This window comes from Homarus americanus, unplaced genomic scaffold, assembly GCF_018991925.1.
Source record: "Homarus americanus isolate GMGI-L3 unplaced genomic scaffold, GMGI_Hamer_2.0 scaffold24523, whole genome shotgun sequence".
NCBI classification, from domain to species: Eukaryota; Metazoa; Arthropoda; class Malacostraca; order Decapoda; family Nephropidae; genus Homarus; species Homarus americanus.
Window position 1 is genome coordinate 669344 of NW_024744357.1, and position 19037 is coordinate 688380.

A 19037-nucleotide genomic window follows, 5' to 3' on the forward strand; every position below is an offset into this window, starting at 1 on the left:
ATGGCATAAATTCAACACCTGCCCCTTGGGCCAGAGACTCCTCGATGATCCATCTTCAAGCTAAGAACATGTACTGTATACTGTACAAGTATATTATTATATTTCCGAGTAGGATTTTAGACTATCAAAACCTGACTGTATATTGTCACATGTGCTAATATGCAGGTACAATTCAGCTGGGACAATGTTTTGGACAAATCATCTTATGGTGGTGTAAAAGAACACTTGAATAATAACATGTATTATTGAGATGGTATACAACAACATTGGCCGTCTATAACGGTGAGCAACATGGTTTAAATCTTACAGTCCCTTTGTTATCTGCTTATACCAGGATATGCCATTGAAATACTGTATAGACTACTCCCTTTATAAATTCTAAATAGCAATCATACGTAATTCTCCAGAGTTTGATAGTGCAGGCATGGTAATTTTTTTAACTGTATAGGAGTCGGGCCTCGTATTTTTACTTTGCATTTCACCACGGGATCTGCAGTTCAACCACACATTTGTAAGCATAAACCTCTATTCTAAAATTATTGGAAAGCATTTTGTCAGAGGAAAAAAAAAAGACTCGTAAACATCACGGAAAAGTCATGAAATAATACAAGGTGACTAAAAATTATCTTCCTGATTTCAAATATTAATTATTATGAAACTAAAAATGGTAGAGCAAAAAGTAACATGCACAAGTTACAAAGCAATGTCTATTTTTTTTTCAATATATGGCCCTGCAAACATCAAAACGATATTCTGTTTTTCTCGATAAATTTTCTAGCATATAAATGTTAACTTTAAGAATAGCATTTTGGATCCTATTCTTCAACTGGTCCAGAGATGTTGGCATTGGTGGAACAAACACTTCACATTTAACATAGCCCCAAAGGAAAACGTCAAGGGGAGTGAGGTCAGGTGAATGAGTTGGCCAATTAATGGGCCCCCGCACCCTATCCAATTGTTAGGTATTTGTTTATTCAGATAAGTGTTCACTGCATTATGAAAATATGGTGACGCAAAAAAAAAAATTTAGACATTGCTTTGTAATAGTTTGTTACCTTTTGCTCTACCATTGTTAATGTCTATATAATAAATCAGGGAGGTCATTTGTAGTCACCCTGTACATCAAGTTATTGGCACACATCCTCCATATTCATTCTTACTTCACTTACTTCACTTAGTTTATATGATGATTTTTTGGGGTGAGGGGGGGGGGGTGGTGGCGGAGACATGAGTAAAATATTTTATGTCTCAAAGTGAGTTATGTTATTACTGTATTAATCTGTATTTTTAATGTTTCATGTCAATATGATAGATATAATTTAAGGGAGGAGAGCCAGGGGAAGACTGGGACTGGGATGAGCTAATCAGATTAAATGCTGTGGTCCCCAGAGCTACATGATCAAAGATTGGTAAACACAATCAGAGAATGTTTGGACTTGAGGGTTGTGGTTGCAACCCCTCAGATATCAAAATGGCACACCATTTATTGACATATGATATGCTTGTCATTATTGCTGTAGGAGCTGCCAGAACAGTGGGAGTCACTGAAGAAGCAGTGTGACCTGGTCCGCCAGCATGTCGCCCCCCTCAAGGCCAACGAGGTCAACGGCATCAGGAAGAAGTGCATGAAGTTTGAGACTCGCCAGGCTATTTACCGCGACAAGTTTAAGACATATTCCTTCTTCAAGTAGGTGTTGCCATCCAGTGTTTTTGTTCATATATTATTAATCACTTCAAACTCATTGTACAGTGAAACTGACGAAAGTTTTATAACAAAAGTTTTAGCAAAAGAAATATACTTTATAAACAGTTATGATAGAGAGATAATTCTAAAAAAGATACAATTGAACCTCATTTATGATCAGAAAAACAATATGCATGATGTGTTGTTGGAGGTTGTGATGTGTGAATACTTTACCATATATTCCTGACGACATTTAAACCCTTGTTTCTCTCCTAAATATTAATATTCTGTTTTTAATAGAATAAACAAGTAGATTTGCCTGGTATCTATTTTTTACTTAGGTGATACAGTAGTTGCAGATGGTAGTGTTTACTGGGAAACCAGTAACATCTAAAGCGTGCAAGCAAGGTTTCTCGAGTGTTTGGCACGGCGAGTTAGTAAAGAAATAGAGGGATATATAAAGATCTTAAATTCCCTTTCTTTTTCTTGGTTTTGTTTGTGGTGGATTCATTTGTGTGCCCCAGGGAAGGTGCCACTTCCTCACTAGCAAGGAGTGGATCATTTAAAGTGCATCTAACAAGTTGAAACCTTTCTTTATATACTTGCTTGCTGCAGCTTCATCAGAAATCTGCGTAAGATGCTGTAGTCTCTGTAATATTCTACAGTACTGGCACATAAAAAGCACAAACATAGCCCACGAATTATATATAACACAGAGTGCTGTGACGCAATCCTGTTGAAGCGAGAACAATGAGTAAATGATGCTGCTCTCAGCCGTGGTCCCACCACTCTAGCACTTCTAAGAGGTTAATGGAAGAATTGCCTAGCAGTCAGTGACCTCTTCTTACAAGAATTTTGATGTGCAGTACGAAATATAGTGATATTTTATAAGGCGTGCTATAAAGAGAATATGCTTTTTAGGGTCACATTAAATGGGGTTTACTGTATTTACAACTTTTTCCATTATTTAATTTTCCTATGATAAATATGTTCTGTCTACAGTTCCTTAATCTTCTCGTCATAATGAGGTATTTGAGAAAGTGAAAACTCAATATCTTGCCCTAAAAATTTCTCTATTCCTTTCCAGCTTTGACTGTGAGCTGACATACTGGCGATTGGAGCGAGTGAATTCCCGGGTGCAGCGCCTGGAGGAGGAGATGCGTCAGCTGCAGGAATCGGCAGCGCTGTTTGAAGTGGTGATTCCAGAGTTTAAATTCATCAAAGCGTGCAGGAAGGAACTACGGATGCTTAAGGTAAAGGAAAAGTGTATTCTAAATCACTAAAATGATTCCATTATATGTTGTCAGGTGCAGTTAATTCTGAAATCAATGGACTGATTCATTATTTTGTCATAATAGAAACTAAGTTTTGTGAAGTGTTTAATGTCATATAAAAACGACTGTTAAAAATTAATAATTAGAGGCAATTGCAATAACTTTTAATGAATGCAATGTGGGTTTTGAAGTCAATGAACTGGATAAATACACAGGCAACACTTGTAGTGGTTTCATCTTCCTGTGTTCCCATGACAGCAACTGTGGGACCACATCTGTCTGGTGCGTGCCTGTGTGAACCACTGGAAGACGACCCCCTGGAGGGAAGTGGACGTTGAGAATATGGACATTGAGTGCAAGAAGTTTGCCAAGGATATCAGAGGTAGTTATATAGTTACAAGTACTAATTGGTTTACCCAGTGTTGCTCAGGTTTACTTCTGAGGGGCAGCTATTGTCTACATCACTTTCTTTACACTACCTACTCTACATCAACTACAACATTCTCTACACTACAGTTACACTCGTGCACCGTGACACATACAGGCATCAATGATATTCTCATCCGATTGGTACTTGATACCCCAACGCGTCATTCAAGAGATTTTTTTATGAGAAATTGAGTAATTCCGATTGACACTTGATTTTGGCGCATCATTCCTGTAGGCTTCCTCTCTCATGGTAATTCATCACTAATTAGCTACATGGCAACTCTCCATAGAGCATTGCCATAAAATCTTAGTGTTATCCAAACAGTCAAGGTAAAGGGTGGATTGAGTGAGCCATTTAAAAAAATATATCTTGTACATCACCCCATGCACTTAGCCCTGTAAAGTGTTTATAAGTGTTTATAAAGAGCTAATTTATTATTTTTTTTTTTGGTACAGTAATCAAATTTGTAACTGCCATTTGCTTAAAATTAATAATACAGTGAACCCTCAAAGATCCAGATCCGGTAAATCCGGATTTTGGAAGATTCGTACAAAATTTGGGGGTTCTGGGCTAAGAAGCCTCCCTAAGAAGCATTCCCAAAACAAAGCAAAGATCATTTTTGGCCATTGGGCATTGGTTGACTGGTCATGCGGGACACAGGTGCCCAGAGAGGCGGGAAACGTAAACAGAGTTGTCAATTGTTGTTTGTGGGAATATTATTTCATTCACTGGTCAGCAGTGATGGTAAATCCGTGCCCTATTTCTGCTGCCCAACAATACGTCTATTATTCTTCCTATGGACCAGGGAGTTATTTTGTCATGCAAGAGGCTATACCGGAGGAGGTACCTGGATGAAGTGCTGGTAGTGCTGGAGGACGAAGATGATGATGTGAGTGACACTAGAGGACAATGTACATTAACCAACATCAAGAAATACAATTTGAAATCGGCCATATTCAGTTTTGCTGCTTCGTGGAAGGATGTCAAGATATCCACCTAAGCTAACAGCTGGAAGAAACTTCAGCTTGATACTGAGCCTGAACTCCACTTTGAGGGATTTGTGGTAGTGGATTTTCATCGTGTGTTTCACGGTGGTGGAGAGAATAACATAACCATGGAGAAGTGGTTGTAGGAGAATGAGGGTGATCCAGGTTACCAGATGCTTTCGCGCTGTTGACAAAGAGGACGACGACACGGAGAGCAGTGATGGAGAAGTCACCTGTAAAGATGCCAAAGTTGTCTGCTGTATGAGAGTCTCTCGGCACCATCTTAACTTACATTGACGGCACATCCATTCCTCAAATACACCACGATTATATACACGTTTGGACTCTTAGAGGACTTCTTATAGGGAGCAGAACAATGCAGGGAAGCAACTTAAGCTGGTCTCCTTCTTCAAACCCGTTACTCCCATCCCTCCGGCCTCTAAACCAAGCCAAACTGAGGGGCATCCCTGCTCCTCTGACTCAGAATAGTAAGTTGTTCTCAGTCCCCATTATAGGATCACGGCAACACTAACTCATCTATCCACTGCATGGAGAAAGTGAAAGTACAGTACTGTAGTTTTGGTGTTTCTTTTATACATTTTGTACATTCAACCAGAAGATCCAGACAATCGACTTTTTCATACAGGTAGTCCCCCCTTTTAGTCTGGATCTTAGAGGATTCACTGCCCTTTTTTTGTGGAGATGATGAATGTCTCAGCTATCTGTAGAAGTGATGGAAATTGTTGTGAAGTGTTTTATAAGTGTCTGTATGAGAATTTATAAAATGTTCCTTACAGTATAGTTTATTTTAAGATATTTCACTTGTTCAAAACTTGTAAGCATCACGTGTGTGAACTGCGTAATAAATTCCCTTCTGTGGATATGATAAATATTTGAGCATCTACCATCACATTGAGAGGTAAGATTGTTTTTAACTATAGTTTATAATAGTGATATCCCCATTATCCGGAACAGTTGGTGCAGAGCACTTTCAGGAAAGGTAACAAGACGAATCTCTCAAACCCAGAAAAATCGCCCATCCCGGAATTTTCCGTAAATTACACATTATCTCATCCTAGGAATTTCCTCCCAGACCAGGAAAAAAAATTGGAGAAAGTTTCCAGAAATTTAAAAAATTTCACATTATTTCATCATCGGAATTTGCTCCCAAATCTGGAAGAAAAAAATTATCGAGAGTTTCAGAAATTTCTCTCAGAATTTTCAGAAAATGCACCTGATTTTCAACCTCGGAATTTGCTCCCAGACCTAGAAAAAAAAAATTATCTTGTGAGTTTCAGGAATTTCTGTCAGGATTTTCAGAAAATGCGCCTGAGTTTCAAACTCAGAAAATCGTTCCCAAAACTGAAATTGAGAGAAATTTTCTTGAAAAATTCCGAACAAATTTTAATTCCGGCTATTGGAGAATTCCGACTAAGAGGGATTTAGGCTAAAGGAGATATTACTGTATTGGTACAGTATAATATTATAAAGATATATTCGTGTGTAGTATAGTATGCTCCAGTATGTATTATAAAATAGTTATAATGCGGATATGGAATTGTATTTTTGCTCAAACCTCAGAATGCGACGCCTAGCTTATACCTAGGTATGTTAATGCCTAGCAATAACTCGCCAGGCCAACATACAGGCAATTAAAACATCTAATAATCACTTAATAAGTAATATTAGGATGACACGTCGCTACCTGGCATTTAATTGCAATTCTCAAAACCCCCTCCTTCACCCCCCCATCATCCGCATTACCACCGTCATCTTCTTGCCTGGCGATTCAGTTGTAAATACACACAAAGGCGGCTCCGCGAATTTGTGTTGTAATAGCTGAAATACTATGTTCCACGAGGATTTTATATATATGGTATTTATACTTCTTAGCACAGTGAGGAAATAGAGTGACTTTTATTTTGTTTGTCTCTCAATTATTGTGTTTGGGACAAATTCTTATACGATCTCTGGAATTAAAGAAAATGCATATATACAGTAAACAGTATGTGTATGTATGCTCCATTTGCCTCTGTCTACTCAGCATTAATTGGGGACCTGGATGTTAATCGATTTTTAGATAGTGTTCCGGGCGAAAGGTAAGCCAGTGCAGTTGGTGAGTTGTCCGGTCTTCTTGCATTATTCCTTGACACTGGGTCATGCAACTCATTAACTCAGTGTGTGGTTGTTGTGTTGGCAACTGCTTCTACACATTAAACAAATTCATGCCTAGGTGGCGCTAGGGCTGACCATCATCGAACACAAGGTACAACCATTTATTTATGATTTCAAATCAAGTTCCACATCCACCCAAAATATTTAACTTTTAACATTCTTTTCAAATGAATGCTAGCAACATAAGTAAAATTAAAGTTAGGTTATGATCATGACAGAAGTATCAAGATACACTAAGTGTATCTTGTTCTCTTAGAATTCTTTCGTACACGACCTTTTAACATACTGTTACCTTTTCAAAAAAAAATCATCAACCTGAATAGACTGCAAAAAAGTTAAAACCACTTGTCAAAATGCACCACAAGTGCAATAATAATAATTATATGTATCATAGTGAAGTAAACTACAGCAATCGTAAAAAATATGTTTATTAATTTCACACCTTTATTTTTTTCTTTTCTTTGCAGCGCTGGACAAAGAAATGAGGTCGTGGGATGCTTACATCAACCTGGACTCAACGGTGAAGAACATGTTGACTTCCCTGAGGGCAGTGGCTGAGTTGCAGAACCCATCCTTGAGGGAAAGGCACTGGGGCCAGCTTCTCGTGGCCACCAAGACCGAATCTTCCACCAAGAACTTTGTGGTGAGGGAGGGAGAGAGACAGAAGGAAAGAGACATTGAAAAGGCTAACGGGAGACAAGAAGGGTAGAAGGGATTGTAGATAGTGAATAATGGGAAGAAAAGAGAGAAAGAAAAATAGAGAAAGAGAGTGACTAACTTAGCTGAATGTAAAACTATTACATAAAAATAAACAAAATTTATATTTACCTTGTAGTTTTTTATATATGTTTATTCAGTACAATTGTCAGAGTGCACATCAGTTCAGAATGTGCATAAACAGCATAGATAAACAACCAGTGTTAAATTGTAGATTCAAGCAAGGTAAACAAGACTGCCATGTGAGGCTTTTATTTCCATAGGTGCCTTTTGTATCTTATATTTAAATTAAGCCTTTCAAAGATTTACGCAGGCCAAACGCCGATTGTTTTTCTGCAGGCGAATTTCGTGGATAATCCCGAGACGACTCTCGCTGATCTGCTCCAACTGAACCTCCATACCTACGAGGACGAGGTTAAAAACATCGTCGATAAGGCGGTTAAGGAGATGTCCATGGAGAAGATCATCAAGGTGAGGGACTGATCGAAAATTAACAACAACAGTAGTTTAGTAAAATTGATGTTATTATAAATTATTTTTTGTTCGAGTGGTTAAACTACAGTCGACTCAAAAATGCATATTTTGAGTTGCTGTTCAGTTTGGGTGATGTGCTGCATTACCTTATTTACCATTTTTCTGCTACTTCTGGATATGTTAAGATAATGGTATATTTTGAAGTTTTTTTTTTTTTTTTTTTACATTTTTTGACTGGGTAGTGTTTACATCAAGACAGGCCTGTATGTCAAATTATAACTAATAATAATAAGCAAATATACAATACCATCTAAATGTTCCTATAGGCAAAAATCCTTATGTTTGCTCATGGCAGTTCATGTTTTTCTTTACTGAATAACCTTCAGCTACTCAGCTTTCTTTATAATACGTTATTGTCGGCAAAATATCTTGATAACTTTACTTGAGTTTCAAAATTCGTCTTCAAGCTCTTTTGTGCTCCAGGAGCTGGATGTCACCTGGGCTACCATGGAGTTCATGATCGACAAGCATCCTCGTACTGGCGTGGCGCTCATTCGCACCTCGGAGGAGATGATCGAGACATTGGAGGAGAACCAGGTGAGGCCAGGATTGACCCTGTTATGTAGCCAGGTGAGGCCAGGTCTGACCTTGTTATGTAGCCAGGAGAGAAACTTGTCCTCATGGAAGACCGAGCAAGAGACTGGTGAAATAACTGGAGTTGAGTTCCTGAATTTAAACATAGATTATTCTTAATTAAAGGCCAAACAAAAGACAAGTGCCTTTACAGAGAATTTTCGTTCCACAAATATTCAAAAGCAATTTCTAAAACATTCTCATTAAGCATGGCCTCGATTTCACCTTTTTAATGCTTTACACCCTTGTTAATTAAATTAGTTCTTGGTATTTTAAAATGTAACAGAGAAATTGAAATTAGCTATTTGGTTTTGACATCTTAAGAGGCCTTCTATATTTTTATAATAATCCGGTGATTATACCTTTATGGTGAATCTCATTTTATGACAAAAATAATATTTCAATCATCAGGTTCAACTACAAAACTTAATGACGTCCAAATACATCGAGCATTTCCTGGAAGAAGTGTCTATGTGGCAGAACAAACTATCCATCGCTGACCAGGTCATCACGCTCTGGTGAGTCTCCAAGCTGACACCACCAGTTTTATTACATATTTCCCATTCACAGATATGATGTCTTTGAACAGGATTATGCTATTACTTCTTGTAATAAAACTAAACTATAAACCACAAGATTGTTGTAATATCTTGTATGTCTTACAGATATCTAGACAAGAAGATTATCTGTTTTGCCTAAACATGTTTCTGCTATGCGTTATGGAAGACTGTTCTTTCATGTAGAAAAGGAATGTTAGCCATAAAGCGAAGTAAATCTGTGGCAAGGTTAAATTATGAGTCTAGGAGTTTGTGTACATGTCATGGACGACTGATAATTCTTTCTTCTTTGTACCTCATTAATAGACTGTCCGTCATAAATGTAGTGACATAGTACTGACTGCTACAGAATGGCTTTATTTGTTAGGTTTGAGGTTCAGCGCACTTGGAGCTACTTGGAGTCGATATTTATTGGGTCGGATGACATCCGCCGTCAGTTGCCTGAGGACTCGGCCCGATTCGATCAGATTGACATCGATTTTAAGGTGAGAATAAGTTATTCTTCAACATCTTTCTTGTAATGAGAAGTGCTCGAGGCTTCAATTCTGCTGACTTAATCTTCTTTACTGGCGCCATTTCATGATTGAAATGAAAATCCACGACCGGGAGACTTTGACTTATCGAAGAATCCGTGGCAGCTTTGGAAGAAGCCTTTAAGAGGAACCCACGAAAGAAGCTAAATGAACATCTCTTTAATTAAACATTCCGAAAACAATGGGGCACAAATCCTCAAAGTGAAATTGCTTGGAAGTTCATGACTGAAAGCCTTGCCTGAATTCTAAATGTTTTTCATTGACTGTTGTCTAAGGTTTTGGATAAAATATGTGATCACTTCTGGTAGTAAGCAAGTTTCCCAATCAACATACTTAAATGATAACAGTTTCCTATAAGTTGTCATTAGACATAAAGTCTATAAAAAAAAAGAGAAGGTAATGTCAGTAATGTATATGTTTATCGTCTGGATGTAGGAGCTGGTAGCGGAGATGGTAGCCAATCCCCATGTCCTGCTCGCCACCAACCGGCAGGGCCTCTTCTCCGGATTGGAGGCTTTGCAGGCTGAGCTGACCCTCTGTGAGAAGACCCTCGCCGAGTATCTGGAGACCAAGAGACTTGCTTTCCCAAGGTTCTACTTTGTCTCTACAGCTGACCTCCTTGACATCCTCTCCAATGGCAACCAGCCTGTTAAGGTCACCAGGTGAAGTCCCTCCTGACAGATATATGATGCTTAGTGTTTATGGAGCATTATTATTTTCTTCATAGACTTCAGTAAATCAGTCTGTATAATAATTAAGTAAATATGTGCAGGTTAGATGATTATCTCCTCTGAGTTGTATCTTGCCTGCTGTGGTCAGCCCAGCAACCGTGTGACCATCATGGGAAATTCTACCCTGTATCAACATGACCAATAGTGTTTATTTCCTGCTCTGAATATGTTAGGGTAAATATTGATTTAAACCTACCTGTCTGTTAGTACATACACCTATTACAAAGAAAACGTAGAATATATCCAAGGAAGAGCAATTTTTTGTGTGTGTATGTGTGTGTATCCTAGTACTATTAAGTTGGTTAAGTGTTTAAGTTCTTTAATTGATTTTAGGTTTGTCTTTAATTGTTCTCAGTTTTTGAATGTTGACATTTTGTGGCCAGTAAAAGATTATATTTATACATATGTGGTTTTTTTTTTTTTTTGTACAGGGCCCCCCAAGTTTGCGGATTTTTACTTTGCGGTTCTTGGTTCCTCGAGGATGACACCCTGGATGTACCCAAGAATGTCTGTGGGTAGCATTTTCGCAGCTGGGACAGAGAGTCATTCGTTCTAGAGACAGTAATTTCCTGTACCAGTATTGTAAATATGTGTATGTGTGTGTAGACACACACACACACACACACAAAACACATACAAATAAATAATAATGGGAAAATACTCTCACAAATAATCAGAAACAAATTTATTTAAAATGTGACGGTCTACCCTCAAGTCCATTCTCTATTGCTCTTAAGGGCAAACACATAAAGGGAATACATTTCTGTGTACACAAGTAAAAACGTAACACCCCCCCCCTTGGGTCCGCAAATTTTATTCGCAGATTTGGCGGTTCGCGGCCATTTTGAGAACCTAACCCCTGCGAATTTGGGGGTCCCTATAATTAGACACAACATAGCAGCTGTTTGAGTCTTTATTTAAAGAAAATAACGAGGCAATTGTATATTACTGAACGATAAAATAACCAGAATGTGTCTCCTCACACATTTCCAGACACCTCACGAAACTGTTCGACAGTATCGCTTGTCTCAAGTTCTCCGAGGGCGACTCTACTGATGCCAGCACTGCAGTGGGTATGACAGCAAAGGACGGCGAGTATGTGGAGTTCTGCTCCGTCACCAAGTGTGTCGGCCCCGTGAGTACTACTGCTTTTCATCCACTCCCTAAAACCCTATATACTCCTAAAACCCACTTAGACACTTAAAACCTCCTAGACACCTAAGACCCCCTCAGATTTCATAAACTCATTCAGAACCTTTAAGCCCCGCTGACTCGTAAGATGCCTAAGATCCATAAAAATTCTTAAACTCCCAAGACCCTTATACCTCCGAAGCCATTAAATCCCTGAAGCTTCCTAAAACCCCGTAGACCTTTAAAACCTATTAGACCCTATAACCTCCGAAGATTCCCCCAAAATTTAAAACCCCCACTAAATCCCGAAGACCAAAACAATCCATAGACTCCTAAAACCCAATAGACCCCTAAAGCAACAAGAACCTTGAAACACTAGACCCCTAAAACCTTTTATAATCCTAAGACCCTTCTAAACCCTGGATTTAAATTCAGTTGGACACCAAAATGTCAGTTGTTAAGGGGGTGTCCTGAAAAGGATTAAGGCTGCTGATATGACACACTGCTCCAGTATGCTACTCCTTACAGATACAGCTGACTGAAGTGAAAAGTTTTATAAGAACCACTCAATCAATCGGAGTACTGTCTTCATATCTGAGGGTTGGCGACCACAGTCCTCCACTCTAAACATTCTTGGGCTACTTTTACCAATCCTCCAAAGTCCTGTATCTCTCTGGAGACCCAGTTTCTTATTTCATTCACATATCCCAGTCTCTGCCTTTCCAAGGCCCTCCTACCCTAAATTTTTCCCATTAATATTTCTGTTATTCTCATATCCCTAATTATATGACCAAAGTGTCTAATTGTAATTTTTTGTACAATTCAAGTATACCTCTTGAAGTTTTTTCTAATCTTAGTACTTGTTTATTTGTTTGCCTGTCAGTGTAGCTTATTCTTAGCATTTGCCTATACAACCACATTTCTGGTGTCTGCTGAAAGTGTCCACGCTTCTGACCCATACATCATTCCTTGTCATATAAAGCCTTTCTGTAGCCTTCTTCTCATATTAAAGTAAATGTCCCTTATTAGGTTTTTTCGATTATTAAATGTTGGTTTTGCTTGACCTCTTCTTGTTTTGATATCTTCCGTACATCTGCTATCATAACTAATGTTTCCCCTCATATGAAAAAAAAAATTCTACTTGTTTAAGTTCTCTGTTGCCCACCATAATTTTTATTTTAGGATTATTTCTAATTTGGAAACAACCATTACTTCTGTCTTTACAGCATTAACTCCTAAACCATATTTTTCACCTTTTTCCACTAAGTTGTTAACAAGGTTTTGTAATGCCTCTTCGTTATCTGTGGTAGGAGCAGTATCATCTGCATAGCGAATATTTGATATTACTCTACCAGTAACTTTTAGTTCTTCATTATCACTTATAGCTTCTCTCATTAAGATTTCTATATACAGTATACAATTAATTCTCGCTTAATGTCGGGGTTATGTTCCTAAAAATGCAACGTTATACGAAACAAACTAGGCAGAATATGAAACATTAAGATTATGCGGCTTACGCTAGTAATGAAGGGTAGATAAACTGTACTGTATAGTATATGAGGTATACTACCTAATTTTCCTGGGTAAGGTATATAATTGGTCTACAATTCTTGTTAATCAGGTGGAGAAGTGGTTGATGAGTGTGCTGGAGGTGATGAGGGCCACGGTGCAGGCCAGAATGACCGATGCTGTGGTGGCCTATGAAGACCGTCCCCGGGACCAATGGGTGGGGGACTACCCTGCCCAGGTGGGTGTGACAGTGGCTGTGGACGGGTCTGTTCCTACTTATTCCTCGTGTGATACCAAACTACTAAAACTAATTATTCTTATAGACTTAATATTGCTTTATTTCATATCTCAACATCCAATTTATTTTAGTTTTTCATTTGTATGTAAATTGATGATAAATGGTGACTACCTAATGTTGTGTCGGGCCGTCGTAGGTGGCGCTTACAGGAACGCAAATATACTGGACTGTGGAGGCAACTGCTGCTTTCTCCCGCCTCGAGGAGGGATATGAGAACGCCCTCAGAGACTACTATAGGAAACAGGTACATAAATCTACACATAACTGATGGATGTTTACATTAAAAATATACTGATGAATACACCCTACTTTTTATGTACTATTTAAAAGTTAGACACAATGACTCGTGTATGTTGAAGAACAAGTATTTTGATCAGAGAAAATCTTTTTGTTCACGTTGTCCAACAGGTCCAACAGCTGAACGCCCTCATCTCCCTCTTGCTAGGGGAGTTGACGAGGCAGCAGCGTCAGAAGATCATGACCATCTGTACCATCGACGTTCATGCACGAGATGTGGTGGCACGCCTCATCAGCGGCCGCGTGGAGAGTGCGGCAGAGTTTGCCTGGCAATCACAACTCAGACACAGGTGGGTTCTGCTCCTCTGCATGGACTGGTGTAATGTATCCTTCATCATGAACTCTTCTTTTGTTTCAGTAAAGTATTGTATTCTCCATTACTCCTCTTTTCCTATCCTCTCTTTGTTTTATTCATTAATTTGGTCCCTCTATTCTTACATTTTGTCTAACATCCTACCCCTCTTATTTGAAGCCCTCAAATTCTCATTTCTATTACCTGTAACAGTTAAGATTTGGTAGATGCCAACCACAGAACTCTATATTCATTTTTACATAGGGAAATAGACAAAAACATTTAAATACTTTACTCTTTAGCATTATCATTACACTTTTTTTTAGTTATATTGACTTATCAATTTATCTTAAGAAAAATTAATTTGGAGAGTTTAAAGTTCACACTTCACGAAAAGACACGAAATCGGCAAGACAAAGGTAAGGTTAGGCCAGGTTTCATTAGATTTGCTTTGGTCAGTTTCTTGTTTGTTTTTACCCAACAATTCCCTCTACCTCAAAGCCATGCACACTTTGTGTAATCCAAATTGTACTTTCTTAAGTGAAATAAAAATGTCAATAAAAACTGAGATTTTAAATTTGCAACAAAATACTATAGAATAAAGTACAGTATTCTCTTTTTGATATATTATGTCTCCTTGTGTAGACATGAATATAAAGTTACGTGGTTGGCATCTACTGAAACTGTACCCCTTTATTATACCCTAACATATGTCCTCTATCATCTTCCTGTCTGTTTCTTGCCTTAGAAGAACTGTTATTTATTATATTTATTATATTTGTTACGCTTCTGTATTAATCCTTTACAGGGCAGTTCCACAATTAGGTACAGTATTTTATTCTGGCCAACACCAGACGATTTTATTCAGCCAGAGAAACCCTATGCCCTCTAAAGGTTAGATAACAAAATCTGCTGTAGACACTTAGTTAGAAAGACTTGATAATATCAGTATCACATTGAAAATCAAACCATAGTTTCTATCTCATAATGTGGGATTGATTATCAGGTTATATGTTGTTAGCAATTACAATTAAATAAAAGTCCTACATGTTTACTTTTTAATGAGTAAATTTTCTCTTGTCTACAGGTGGGATGAGCAGCAAGGTGACTGTTTCGTGGACATCTGCGACGCTCGTATGAAGTATGATCACGAGTACCTGGGCAACACCACCCGCCTGGTGATAACGCCACTGACTGACCGCTGTTATATCACCCTCACACAGGTACAAACGCTCAAAGAAGTATTTGTGCCATATATTGCTGTTTAGTGACATTTCCTGATTTATCTGAAGTACAGTAAGTATTGTTATTATATGCATATTCAGAAAAAAATAGATAAATCATGACAATAATGTGGAGTGTAGTTCATGTTAGTGGTTATTTTGCGGCATATGTGTACTGATCATTTAGAAAATCATCGGACCCAATTTGCTCAGACACTCATTTGATCGTGTGGACACCATTACATCATTGGTGCTAAGTGATTCTACTTAGTAAAGTATTTTTTTTTTTTTTAGGCAGATCCTCAGTGTAATTTTGATGACATTTTTTAACCTGTTATCAATGTTCCTGAGTCTACAGTTATGGAGGAGTACAAGCATTCAAGGAACCCAGCCAAGCACGGCACATAACGCGGCTACTTCACTGACAGCTTATACAGGGATAACTTTACCACCAGATTTCTTGAAGAATTTTTAGTGAAAATCACTGAATAACTTATTAGTTTTTAATCACTCAGTCAAGGTGCCATTCTCTTATCTGAGGGTTGGTGACCACAGCCATCCATTCAAACATATTTGGCTGTCTTTGTCAACCCCCCTGATTATTATTATTCTTACCTTCTATTTTATCAGTTTACATATCATGTATTATAATCTCATCCTTAATGATATTGTTATAGTATCTCTTTATTCTTATTGGGTCTTTTGAGAGAGCCACTAATATTCTCTTATTTGGTAGTACCTGTACTGTATTTAGGGATTTCTTCTTGTGTTTATAACTTTTATCACACTTTCCTGTTTCTTCTACAGCTGTTGACTGATATACCCCTCCCTGGGGTGTGTGAACTTATTAATATTGCCTCTTATTCTGCATCCTCTTTATTTTTTTCTTGTTGTTTTCTATCAATACAGTATTTTTTTTTTCTTCCTTCTTTTTTTTGTCTTCTTGTTTCATAATGTTCTTCTCTTTTTCCTTATTTACTTAGTAATTTTTATTTTATTAATTACTTCTTATACTCCTATTTTTTTCTTGGGGTTTTTCCTCATCCCTTTCCTTCTCTAATCTATGTTCTTTCTTAATGTCTTCAACATTTCAACCGTCTTCTACTACTGTGTCCCTTTCCTAATATAATTATATCCATCATCATCACCACCACTTACACACTAGTGAGGTAAGCTGTGTCTCGTGTTTGTTGACAGTCTCTGCATCTGGTGATGGGAGGAGCTCCCTCAGGCCCGGCGGGTACTGGCAAGACGGAGACCACTAAGGACCTGGGTCGAGCACTCGGCATGATGGTCTACGTTTTTAACTGCTCTGAGCAGATGGACTACAAGGTGATGGGGTCAGCCACATCTGTAACATCGCACTGCTTCTGTTACTGTAGACTCAACCAGGTTCCTTTCATTTGATAAGATACTCGGTTAACCAGCTTTACATTTATTTAAGATTTGTCTATTGTATGATCACCTTTTTCCATTCAGTTAATCATTTAATGGATTTGTTTTATATGCAAAAACTAGTCACTCAGTTAATCCTTTATCTTAAAATCAACTAGAGTGCTACAACATAAACTTACCCGGCTTTGTCTGGATTACTTTTTGTGGAGTAGCTCGCCTACAGTACATTACAATCACTACACCATCATCTCCATTACAACCACTACACTATCACCAAAACTACATTCACTATATTATCATATACATTACATCCGCTGCACTTATTATTGTATTTAATTTATTTATAGGTATGTTACTTATGTCATATTATGTGCACACACATTCATGATACCTGAGCCTGGTCACCTTGAGCTATTAATTAGTAGTTAGGGTGTTGTAGGTTTTTAAGATCATCGTGGTGTAGTAGACTATAGGGCGTTTTTTCTCAGCTGAGAAAAAAGGCCCCGCCCCTCCTCACGAGTTACAGCTCATAGGCTGTTGCAAACCTGTCCGATTTTGTCCTGAGTAATGATGTATTTCTAAATGAGTTTATTCTTAATCGTTGGGATGACCGTTTCTGACGAGAAAGATATTTAGCTAAATTATATAAAGATACATACCTTCATTATTTCAAACATAAGCACGTAGGAAGTATATCAGAAATATTATACGTGAATTAACTGATAAACTCTGGTAGCATTTAATATATACTTATTTTTACCTACACTAAGACATGCTAAGACAAATTACATATCAGTAATAGTACATTATGCAGAAACAACACATTAAAAGATCAGAATCACATTGCAATATTACACGACTGTTAGCAGAGGCGGGAAAAATATGAAGTAGTTCGCAGTCATATATATATATATATATATATATATATATATATATATATATATATATATATATATATATATATATATATATATATATATATATATATATATATATAAGAAGTGTTTGTAAACTCTTACAACAGTGCAATAGTAATGTTGTTCCTTCTCGTCCCACAAGTCCTGTGGGAACATTTACAAAGGTCTGGCTCAGACAGGCGCCTGGGGTTGCTTCGACGAATTTAACAGAATATCCGTTGAGGTGTTGTCTGTGGTGGCAGTCCAGGTGAAAAGCGTCCAGGTGAGTCAGTCAGGTGAAGTGTTCAGGTGAGTTAGCCAGACGTGTCCAGGTGAGTCAGCCTAGTGAAGTGTTCAAGTGAGTCAGCCAGGAGAAGTGTTCAGGTGAGTCAGCCAGGAGAAGTAGTCAGGTGATTCAGTCAGGTGAAGTGTCCAGGTGAGTCAACCAGGTGGAGAGTGTACAGGTGAGTCATCCAGGTGGAGAGTGTACAGGTGAGTCAGCCTGGTGGAGAGTGTACAGGTGAGTCATCCAGGTGGAGAGTGTACAGGTGAGTCAGCCTGGTGGAGAGTGTACAGGTGATTCAACCAGGTGAACTTCGATGAGTCTTGGACCACACACTGAACAGAACAAAATTAGTTTCATTTCCACTTGACAGCAAAATTCTGGAGGTAAGAGAATGTATGGTGTAATACAGTGGTCCCTCCATTAATGAGCACATTTGGTTCCACAGAGACACTCGTTAACTGAATCTATTATTTCAATTGGATATTGCGTAATTGGTTTCAACTCACAGAATTTCCTTTAAATTAATTAAAAAGTACATACAAAGTACTGTATACCGGTAATAGAATTAACAAAACAGTAAATATAAACAAAATACTGTACTGTACAGTATACTGTACAATAATAAATAAAAAATAATAAAATATTTTAACACTTTCTTTGAGGTGTGTATGTAGAAAGTTGCTGGTTGAGTTGAATGGTGGAGGAGGAGGAAGATGAAGGGAATTGGAAGTGGGGAGGAGGAGAATGGAGAAGAGAAGCATTTTAAGTTCGCAACAATTTATTTAACTAATTCCAGATTTTTTTATGTAACCCAACACTGCACTGTATATTATCAATATGCTAACTAAATTTCAGAATGACCAATAATTTTAATGTAAAAATGCAAAAATATTCAAGAGCACAACTTTCTCTGTTTACTCCACTGGAAACAAAGCTAAACAGAGAACCGATTATTGGCGGATGAGTCGATCAGCTGATGCGTACACCAAAACATGTTTCTCGTAAGGCTGTCGTTAAGAGAATTTTTTCTCGTTAATAGAACTGAAAGTCCTTACGGGATGTAACTCGTTAACTGAAATCTCGTAGATTGAACCGCCCGTTATTGGAGGGTCCACTGTATACAGTTATGTTGTATTCCCTGTTCATTGACGTCAATTGCATTCATTAGTATGATTTTCATAAGTGTATTAAATTACAAACTATCCAGTATTATTAAATCTACTGCACTTTAAATATGAATTGAAGAAGGCCACTTATATGTGCTACCCAGTGCTGCTATAGAAGGATACTGTTTTATTTACTGATTATATTATTAGATGTTCTGAATAAATTGGACATTTACTGCCCTGTCCAGGACGCCATCCGTAACCGTAAGGTAACTTTCGACTTCATGGGGGAGCCGATCCGCTTGACCACGACGGTGGGGATCTTCATCACCATGAACCCTGGCTACGCCGGCCGCACTGAGCTACCTGAGAACCTCAAGGTCCTCTTCAGGTCAGACCCTCACCTCTCC

General features: G+C 38.0%; 1 protein-coding gene across 1 annotated transcript in view; it reads left to right on the forward strand.

Annotated features, from left to right (window-relative positions):
* The window catches only part of LOC121877745 (dynein beta chain, ciliary-like), a 178514-nt gene that overhangs the window by 42990 nt on the left and 116487 nt on the right, over positions 1–19037 (forward strand). Inside the window, 17 exon segments of the mRNA XM_042383602.1 lie at positions 1521–1687; positions 2772–2937; positions 3217–3340; positions 7017–7192; positions 7606–7737; positions 8224–8337; positions 8785–8891; positions 9298–9415; positions 9899–10125; positions 11188–11329; positions 12947–13072; positions 13269–13376; positions 13541–13719; positions 14809–14944; positions 16142–16276; positions 17399–17518; positions 18876–19018. Coding sequence (XP_042239536.1) covers positions 1521–1687; positions 2772–2937; positions 3217–3340; positions 7017–7192; positions 7606–7737; positions 8224–8337; positions 8785–8891; positions 9298–9415; positions 9899–10125; positions 11188–11329; positions 12947–13072; positions 13269–13376; positions 13541–13719; positions 14809–14944; positions 16142–16276; positions 17399–17518; positions 18876–19018 — 2420 coding nt within the window.